We start from the raw sequence: 9803 nt of genomic DNA, 5'->3' as shown, positions 1-9803 counted from the left end.
ATCTGACTGAGTGTCAACAGTGCCAGCATTTCTCTGGTTGCTTTGCGGGACCAGGGGGAGGCCCTGACCAGCTCTTTCTCAGGTATCACCCACCCCTCTCTGGAAAACAAAAAGTTACTACATGATCACAGTTTGATAAAAATAGCTCTTAAGAACACACATTTGTCTTTTCGGTAACCTGAAGTCAACATGCTGACTAATTCTCTTATTTTTTTCAAGGAGGTTTCTTTACTGGGAAGAGGATGTATGATCACAGATAGTCCATCTGCTTTGCATCCAGTTCTGTTTCTCCTCCTGATCTGTTTACATTTGTCCCAGTCAGTCTGCCTTGGCTGACTCTGGAAGTCTAACTGGGGCCTGCTTACCGATGACACACAGCTAGTGGCAGAGTGGCTCAGGGACCTGGGTTTTGGAGTCAGCTAATTTCAGCTTCCAGTCCTGCTTCAACCGCTTGTGGGCTATGGGGTCTCAGGTAAGAGACTTCACTTCTCTGGGCCCAGTCTCTCACCTGTAAAATGGGAAGAGTAATAGTACCTGCCTCACAGTGACTGAGAAGATTGAAGAAGACAGTGTCAGGCCAAGCTCTTAAGATAGGTTAGTTATTGTTCTTATTCTTCCAACTCCAGTCCTCTCTCAGCATCTAAGCATCTTCTTGTTCATCCCTTTTCTTTCAGAGTCTCGGTATTTTATCCTTCCATCCATCAATTTCACCTAAGATACACTCACATATACCAATCACATGGACCATTAAAAAAAAAAAAAAAGGTTAAGAAAAAAAAAATTCTCTTTTGCTTGCCACAAAATTTATTTAGGTAATGTTTCTTTGCCATTTTTCATAAATGTCCCTGAAGATCTGAAATTATTGAGCAGTGGAAACTTTCTGGAAAATCCACATGTGACAGCAGGGTGCTCCCTCCCACCTGGAGTCCTGTGTCCCTACCCCCACCAGCTTTGTCAGTAGTTCTGAAGGACATTCTTCCCGTCTTCTGTCCCAAGTCACTGGGCACCTCCCTGGGCCCCTGAACACTGCTCTCAGCTCCTCTTCTACCTTCAGCAAAGTTCAGGAGCTGGTCTGCTGCCATGGGAAGCTCCTTTTTTCTCCATAGCTCTTCCTCACCTTGACCACTTCCTGGGCACGTCAGGGGATGGGAAGGGAGGGGAGTGTGTGATGAGATCAAGAGCTGGGCTTCTGTGGGCACATCCTGAGGAAGGCGGGGTGCCTGCTCTGTCCCGGATGGTGCTAGTCCCCAGTCTGCCTCTCCAGGGTCCTGCCTGACTTGAGCTTGGAGCTGCCCCAGGGATGATCCCCCTTGCAGCCCAGTCCACCTGCCACCAGCTCCAGAGCACCCACCTAGAGTCCGCTAGCTGGCCTCTATGTTGAACAGCTCCTGAGGTGGCCCCTCTCCCTCGCTCTTCTTTGAGGTCACGCCATTCTCCTGCCGCCAAGGGCCCCAGGACCCAGTCAGCCGCCCCAGCAATCCCTGGAAGTCGGCTTGGAACCCAGATGATGAGAAATAGTAGACAAGGGGGTCGACGCAGGAATTCAGGGTGCTGAGGAGCAGCACATAACTTCTCCACGTGGGGCTTTTACCCTGGATGTAGCCCACGATGTGGGACATGTTGTAGGGCCCAAAGCAGACGAGGAAGTTGAGCAATGTGGCAGCCGCTAGCCCTGCCACCCTCTTCCGACGGCGATGGCTAGCTCCCCTCCCGAGTATGCAGACCAGGCGGCTGTAGCAGTAGCTGCTGATGAACAGGGGCACCCCAAAGAGGACCACTGCCATCTCTAGCCGGACGGGCAGGAGAAGGGCCAGCTGATCCTCCCGGAACTCCAGGTAGCAGGTCCCGTTGATACCCTGGCTGGGGGAGGAGTTCCCCGAGAATTCGATCACGTAGACCACGCTGCAGTGAGCAGCGGCCAGGAGCCAGCAGGCCCCACTGACCAGGCCAGCCTGCCCTGGCCTCGGCCGAGTCTTGTACCAAAGCGGGTAGGCCACGCTCAGGAAGCGCTCTGTGCTCACGGCTGCCAGGAAGAGGGACGTGAGATAGATGGTGGTGAAGAAGAGGAACCTGGAGAAGGGGCAGAAGACGAAGGGCAGGGACCAGTGCATGGCACTGGCCGCCTCCACCATGCGGAACGGCAGGAAGAGCAACAGGACCAGATCCGAGAGGGTGAGGTTTAGCAAGAGCACGTCCACGGCCAGCGGGCGGCGCCGCAGCTTGCCCACGAAGATCACCAGGGCCATCAGGTTGAGAGGGAGCCCCACGAGGAAGGTGAAGAGGTACACGGAGAAGAAGAGCCAGTGATTGCCGAGGAAGAAGGAGTGGTCTGGGTTGGTCATGGCCACTAGTGAGAGAGAGAGAGAGAGACAGAGATGGCAGCACAGGTGGGGGTCTCGCACCATCAGCTTCCCAGCTGTCGGCCAGGAACACCCCCACCCCCATTCCCTCACGCTTTCCGCAGCAGGGGCCGCCTGCCTCTCTTCCTGGTCACACCCGGTCTCCTGCCCCTTTCCTGTCCCTTTCTTCCTGGTCGCCTCCTGTCTCCTGTTCCCTCTCCCTGAGCGCCAAGGTGCCCTCCACAGAGCCCCTAAGGACCCCGTGCTCACCTGCTGCTTTGAGAACCCGAGGGCTCTGCTGCTCAACACCTTGCCGGCTCCTCCAGATCAAGTCCGGTGAGCTATTATCTGGCAGAAGTGATAAAAACCTGGCAGTGCCCATGACGTCACTCGCTGGAGAGCAACGGCACAAAAGATGCCTTTAGCTCCGTTAGCAGCGCCGCCGGGCCAGTATGCAAAATGAGGAGCAAATTCCACGACTGCCTGCATGCCTCGCTCCTCAGCGGCCTCACAGGGGATGTGCAGACTTTGTCTTCTCTCTGATCCTCCACTTGAATTTTATCTGCTCCTCTAGAATGGCACTCCTCCAGTTTGCCTTGTAAGGGCAGGAAGTGTGACACAGTCATGCAGAGCCTGGGCTCTGGATCCAGGCTGGGGTTCAATGCTAGCCCTGTCACTTGCTAGCTTAGTGATTTGGGGCCCTCTGTGCCTTAAGCCCTCTGTGCCTCTGCTTTCTCATCCATAGAACAGGATCATCAGAATACCAGTCTCATAGGTTTATTGTGTAAAGTGTTAGTTAATAACCTGTCAAAGGCTAAGTTAAGTGTGGTGAGCACTGAACAGATGTCAGTTGCCCTCACCCCACTTCCTGCGGTGGGCTTGTCTCTGGGCTGATAGTAATATTAATTTTAGTGGCAATGATGGTAACAACTACCTTTTAGGGGGCCACATAATCCATAGCAGGGGCTTCCCTGGTGGCTCAGTGGTAAAGAATCCGCCTGCCAAGCAGGAGATGCGGGTTTGATCCCTGAGTAGGGAAGATCCCCTGGAGAAGGGAATGGCAGCCCACTCCTGTATTCTTGCCTGGAGAATCCCCATGGACAGAGGAACCTGGTGGGCCACAGTCCATGGGGTCACCAATAGTTGGACACAGCTAAGTGACTGACACTAACTATTGACTTAAGAGAAATGAAAACATATATCCACACAGAGACTTGCTCATAAATGTTCATAAGAATATTAGTCATAATAACCAAAAAGTGGAAACATTACCTGGTGTCCACCAGCTAGTGAATGGATAAACCATGTGACGTAGCCAGACAGTGGAATACTATTTGGCAACAAAAAGGAATGAAATACCCATGCATACATGGATGCACCTAAAAACATTGTGCTGGGTGAAACAAGCCAGACATAGAAGACTATGTATGTTTCCATTTTTATGAAATGCCCAGAGTAGGCAAATCTGTAGAGACAGAAAGTAGATGACTGGTTGCCTGGGGACTGAGAGTGGAAGTGGGTTAACTGTAAGTGAGCATGAGAGTTATTCCATTTTTATCAAAAAATGTCCTAGATTGCTTGATAGGGATAGTTGCACCCCTTGGTAAATGTACTAAAAATCAGGATGGTACACTTGAAATGGGTGCATTTTATGATATGTAAATTTTATCTCAAATAAGCTGTTAGAAATCGGGCAGAAAACCAAACAAAGTTTTTGCTGTTGTGGGGCTTACTTGTGGTGGGAAGGGGTGTCCTTGAGAGGGACTGAGTAGGGGGACAATAATAAAGACACAAATAATACAGAGGCCGAGAGCCCCCAGAGGAAATGGTGCAAGCACAGGGAATAGGGGTGCACAGGTGGGCCTTCTGGGGCCACTGGGAGCAGGTTCACGGCACAAGGGGCGAGAGTCACCAGAGGATGCTGGGGGCAGGCTCTGCTGGGCTGCAGGGAGGAGCTGAAATCTCCCCTAAGTGGAAGAGGCACAAGTAACCGGAAGAGGTGGCCGAGCAGCAGCAGGTGCTCTGGTGCGGTGGGAGGGAGCATAGTTGTTGCTTTACGGGAGGGGTCGTCTGTGCTGGAGTGCAGGTTTTGACCAAGATTCTCTGGTGTCCCCACTGCACAGAGAGCAAACTTGTTTCTGGCTTCAGTGGAGCCTCTGGCCAGTGACTTCACTTCTCTGGCCTGTTTCCATATTTGTTTATTATTGCTGTTGTTTAGTCACTAAGTCATGTTGAACTCTGCAACCTCATGGACTGTAGCCCACCAGGCTGCTCTGTCCATGGGATTGTCCAGGCAAGAACACTGGAGTGGGTTGCCATTGCCTACTCTCATGGGGTTTTCGCAACCCAGGGATTATACCTGCGTCTCCTGCATTGGCATGCAGATTCTTTACCACTGAGCCACCAGGAAAGCCCTCCATCTTTATAACAGGGGTAATAAAACTGTCTTTGGAGGGCTGTTACAAGCATTCACTCACTCAGCAAATATTTACTGCAAGCCTACTACGTGCTTGGCTCTCTTCTAATTGCTGGGGTTATATCAGCAAACGAAACAAGAAAAATTCTTGCCCTTGTAGACATTTGTTTTTCTTGGCCACACCATGCAGCATACAAGATCTTAGTTCCCTGACCAGGGAATCCAACGCATTCCCCTTGCAGTGGAAGCACAGAGTCTTAACCTCTGGACAACCATTAAGGAAGTTCCCCCTTGTAGACATTCAAGCATGAAAACTTGTGTAATCCACAAGTGCAAGTCAGGCACGCAGCTACCAGTTTTTTTGCTTCTATGTGTTCACGTCTTTGTCATCATTAGAGGAATAAGTCTGCTTCCTACACCTCATCTCAGAGCAGACGCCCACGTGTGTGTCTCTCTCGGCCGCTGTCGTCTGCCTCTCTCTTGGGTTCAGGGTGTTACCACTCACCTTCACAAAAGGGACCGCAAAGAGAGGCATTAACCCCGATACCCCTAAGTTTTCCAGATGTCCCCTGACCTTTTGGGGTCCTCCTGGAAGCATCACATCTTATGTCCACTGCTCCATTGCTGTAAGGCCTTGGGCAAATTTCTTAATCCCGAGAAATGAAGATGATGGTCATACTTGGTTCCAGGACCATGGCAAACTCATGCAGCGCCTTAGTGCAAATTAGGAAAAGGCACTCCCTGCAGAGCACAGCCCTGCACCAGGGGGCGTGCGCTGCCTGACAAAGTGGGTAGCGGCTTTGTTCAAATTAGAGTAAGTCACTCCTTCTCCTGGGTGGGAGCAGCCCCACACCAGGCACGTGGCTTGGTGAGCAAAGCGCAGTCTAGAGCTCAGTCAGCGTTTGCCCCTTTGCCTGACTCCCTTGTGCAGTGAGCTGCCTGCTCATCTGTACAGCAGCTGCACGGCTAAATCAAAGGATTGTGGGAGGATGAAATGAGACAACGCTTGCAAAACTCTTAACGTGGTGACTGTCATGTATGTTTGTTTGCGACTATTTCTGGTGCTGCTAGTATTTTCCCTTCCCCCTGCCCAAGCATCTGTTGCCACCAGCTTCCTGTTCACAGTTCTAATGCTGCCCCCTTGTGAGCCCTATAGGGTATCACAGTGTCATGGTCTTGCCTCCTGCTGCTTCTTGAGAGATTTAAATGTACATTCCTAGGAAAAGATTTTGGAGTAACATCTCCCCAAGCATACCATCAGAGTGGCAGTGCCTCTGGCTTAGAAGCAAATATCCTTCCTCCTCCTCCACATGACTCGCTGGCAGTCGGGGCAGTCAAGATTCGAGGAGACGAGAGACAGGGGAGGTGGGAAGTCCTATGTGCCGGGGGCAGCTTACCTTCCTCCTGCCATCTGGCTCCAGGCCTCCATCCTTCTCTCTGACTGCAATCCTGTCTTCTTCTAGGCTCAGTTCTTCCCACAAGTGACTCCAGGGATGCTCCCAGGCGAGGCTGCCCCGCCGTTCCTTGAGAGTGGCCCTTGCCAGGAGCCTGGAGAAGCAGCCAGGCTCTCCTGCTCCCTGCCCCTTTCCCCCCAGCAATAGCTACTATTTCTGGGATGCTCCTGTTTTTGTTTTTGCCACACAGACTATCCCCTGGCTAGGGTGGCCTCCCAAGTAGCCGGTCACCAAAGGGTTGAGCACCACGCTCCAAGCACCTGTGATAAGCCCCAGCTGCCGCCACTGGCCTCCAATGTCGGGGTGCAGGAAGCCAGCCACGTTTGAGGCGTTGTAGGGTCCTAAGCAGAGCAGCAATGTGAGCAGGGCCCCGCCAGCCACCCAGGCCGCCTTTAGCTTCCGTCTGTGGCTCAGGCCCGAGTGGGCCAGTGCCCGGAGGCAGCCCACGTAGCAGAAGGCTGTGATGACCAGGGGCAGAAAGAAGAGCAGAAGCGAGAGGCTAAAGCGAGCCGGGCCTGCCGATGCTGGGTCCCAGGCCTCCAGGCAGACCGGAGAGCCATTGATTGGTGTGCTGATGCCCAAGGAGCTGGTGGAATTGTCCAGCCAGCCCCCCGGGGCCTCCAGCCCAAAGACCAGCCCCAGGTGACAGAGAACGATGGCCCATATGGCCACACACACGCCCCAGGAGTAGAGCGGCCTCCGGGCAGCTTGGTAGCCCAAGGGGAAGGCAGCTCCGAGGTAGCGGCCAACACTCAGGGCGGCCAGGAAGCCCCCTCCCGCATAGAGTGGAGCGAAGTGGACCAGGGCGAAGGCAGGACAGAGAGGGGCCGGCAGGGGCCAGGTGCCCCCAGCCAGGGCCTCCACTGCCTTCAGGGGCAGAGAAGTCGCCAGCAGGAGATCAGAGCAGCCCAGGTGGAGGGCATAGACCAAGCTGGGGGTGAGGCGCAGCCGGGCGTGGGACACGGCACCCGCGATGGCCAAGGTGTTGAGTGGAAAGCCCAGCACGAAGGCAGCCACATAGAGGGCGAAGGAGAGCTGCGGGGGCAGGTCCATGGGGCCCCTTGTGCGCCCCACTCACTCCCTGATCTCAGATCTCCTGGGACCGAGGAACGGGGGCTCCTGGAGTCACAGACTGGTCTCAGCACTGCTCAGGATGCGAGAAGCTGTCTAGTGAGATCAGTGGAGAGATGGATGCCCCATAGAGGGAGGTGGCAGGTTTTTAGCAGTCAAGCCTGGATTCAAGCAGGGACCGCTCGCTGTCAGCCCTCTGCTTTCCCTCTGCCACGTGCCCCCTTAAAATGGAGCACACAATCGCTGGCAACAGATGGGAGACGGAACACAGGTGGGCAGGTCCCAGGAGAGGCAAGACCTCCTGATTCTTGAGCCTCTGGGAAAACAAAGGGTGGAGAGAATTCAGAACCAGAGTGAAGCCCAAGAGGGTGTTTTTCTCAAGAGAGGAATCTAGACTCCTGTGTTCATGCCCCTTTCCCAATTCCCTGTAAAGAGAGGGCTCTGCACCCCTATAGCAGGCAGTGTGGGTCAGGTGGCAACTCCCAGCTGAGGGAAGAAATTGGGGTATGGGGAAGGTGAAGATTGTGGCCATGGGCAGGAGAAGAGGGTCGCCTGAGGAGAGTCCAGGGGTAAGCCAAGCCCCCTCAGTGTAAGGGAATGACTTTAGCTGACTTCAGGGGTTCCCCCTGAGCGGAGGCATCTGGGGATCTGGGCAATCATTCTTGCAGGGATCTGAGGAATCATTCTTATGGGGAGAGAAGCCATAGGAAGAGGGACTCACCTCCTGGTGCTGCCAGATGTCTGAGGCTCAGGAGTCCCCTGAGGGAGGGTGGCCAGGATGGGCAGTGAGCCGGAAGGGAGGGAAGGGCGGGGTGGCAGGGCCATTAGCCTGAAGCACTCACAGCCTGGATGAGCAGCTAATGGACCATCTCGGAAGGAGGTGAGGGTCCAAGGTGATGTGAACACAGGAAGGGGAGAGGTTAGAGGTGTGGGCTTTCGTTGGGTGGAGGGAGGTGTGCCTGGCCAGCACCTTTAAAGAGCAGGGTGGGTGGGGTACAACCAGAACACAGTTTTATTCCACCCTGCCCCCAACAGTTCAAACCTGCCCTGGGGGCTAAGTCTTCTCTGCTCTTGGATGAGCTCATGGGCAGGGCCAGACTCTCAGAGACTAAAAAAGTCCCTCTGGTCACCATAGCACCTCCACTTGGCATGTAGTAGGTGGTAATGTGGGGTAATGGGATCATCATGCCTAGTTGGAGTTTCCCCTCTCCTCGTACCTGATAACAGGCCTCTCCTCTCCCCTCTGGCCTGATGACCGTGGTTGCTTTTTTCATATTTATATTTATTTTTTCTAAATTTATTTGGCTGTGCTGGATTTTAGTTACAGCATGCGGGATCTAGTTCCCTGGCCAGGGTTTGAACCTGGCTCCCCTGCATTGGGAGCACGGAGTCTTAGCCATTGGACCACCAGGAAAGTTCTGACGGTGGTTACTGACCCTCCCTGTGTCGGCAGGAGCAGGAGGAGGAGAGACCAGGAACAAGCAAAGTTGAGATGGACGGCACTGAAGTACCCGGGCAGTGGTCTGCCCTGCCCCTCTCTGAGCTGCACTGGTGGCAGAGGGGATCCCTCCTGGGGGCACTTGTAGGGACGCTGGGTGGCCCCTTCATCTGGCTGCTTACCTTTCTCAGCCCCTGGGAACTCAGTCGTTCACCTCCCTGTTGGCGTCATCCTCCCTACGTGCCTGCTTAGTCATTTCAGTCGTGTCCGACTCTTCTCGACCCCATGGACTGTAGCCCGCCAGGCTCCTTTGTCCATGGGATTCTCCAGGCAAGAAGGCTGGAATGGGCTGCCATTCCCTTCTCCAGGGGAACTTCCTGACATGGAGATCGAACTCGCATCTCGCTGCATCTCCTGCGTTGCAGATGGGCTCTTTTACCCACTGAGCCACCTGGGAAGCCCCATCCTCCCTAAGTGAGATTTAAATGGCCCCAGGCTGTCTCTGTGGTCCTGTTTCTCTGTCTCTGACACACAGCAGGTGTCTGTCTATCCATCTGTCTCTCTCCTGTGTGAGACTGACAATACAGCCTCTCTGGACTTCAGCTTTCTTGGGCATGTGTGTCAGTCACCAGGTCACTATGTCCTCCCCGAATTCCACGTCACCCAGAATAAGTTTCTCCGAGTGTCTCCCTGGAAATGCTTCCCATCAGGCTTCAAGTGCGGGTAGCGTGAGGTTCTCCGCAGATCCATACCTCCCTCCAAAGAAATGGTCGTATTTCCCTTTAAATCTCAGGTTCTCTGCCGCCTCCCTTCCAAGTCCTGCATTTGTCATCCAGCACCTCCCCTGGGATATAGAAGAACTCACCACCTGCTGTTTAGGGTTTTGTCTTTTGGAAACACTCAGAAACGGACAGGGCTGGGGAAAAAATCAACAAAAGTGCCATTTTAGCTGTTGTGATGAGTGCTTGGGAGATGAACAAAGCTGGGTGCCAAGGGAGACCGTGGGTCTTCAAGCTCTTCTCCGCTGGCTCTCCCGCGTGGCAGGCCAGGTGTCTGCCAAGCATCACAGCCTCAGAGACTCCCTC

At 53.9% G+C, this 9803-nt stretch overlaps 2 protein-coding genes across 3 annotated transcripts; both read right to left on the bottom strand.

The window, feature by feature from the left end:
- Positions 1-1192: 1192 nt before the first annotated feature.
- Positions 1193-6184, bottom strand: FFAR3 (free fatty acid receptor 3). Of its 2 annotated transcripts, none has more exons than XM_010849003.1 (2): positions 6153-6184; positions 1193-2347 (listed from the first exon to the last, which is right to left on the bottom strand). In XM_010849003.1, the coding sequence occupies exon 2, from the start codon at positions 2340-2342 to the stop codon at positions 1362-1364; it is 981 nt and encodes a 326-aa protein (XP_010847305.1). In that variant the 5' UTR covers positions 2343-2347; positions 6153-6184; the 3' UTR covers positions 1193-1361. The 2 variants fall into 2 exon arrangements, with proteins under 2 accessions (XP_010847305.1, XP_010847304.1); XM_010849002.1 differs by lacking the exon at positions 6153-6184 and adding an exon at positions 2610-2693 and having other exon boundaries at positions 1362-2347.
- A 175-nt stretch (positions 6185-6359) lies between these two features.
- On the bottom strand, positions 6360-7262 carry FFAR1 (free fatty acid receptor 1). Its single transcript, XM_010849001.1, has one exon. The coding sequence runs from the start codon at positions 7260-7262 to the stop codon at positions 6360-6362; it is 903 nt and encodes a 300-aa protein (XP_010847303.1).
- Between the last annotated feature and the right edge of the window lie 2541 nt (positions 7263-9803).

The sequence above is a fragment of the Bison bison genome, unplaced genomic scaffold (genome assembly GCF_000754665.1).
Source record: "Bison bison bison isolate TAMUID 2011002044 unplaced genomic scaffold, Bison_UMD1.0 scf7180017864280, whole genome shotgun sequence".
Taxonomy (NCBI): Eukaryota; Metazoa; Chordata; class Mammalia; order Artiodactyla; family Bovidae; genus Bison; species Bison bison.
This window is presented reverse-complemented; position numbering and strand designations above follow the sequence as displayed.

Bases quoted from the DNA above. Each gene is read 5' to 3' on its own strand.
- FFAR1 (XM_010849001.1), bottom strand. From the start codon at position 7,262: ATGGACCTGCCCCCGCAGCTCTCCTTCGCCCTCTATGTGGCTGCCTTC.
- FFAR3 (XM_010849003.1), bottom strand. From the start codon at position 2,342: ATGACCAACCCAGACCACTCCTTCTTCCTCGGCAATCACTGGCTCTTC.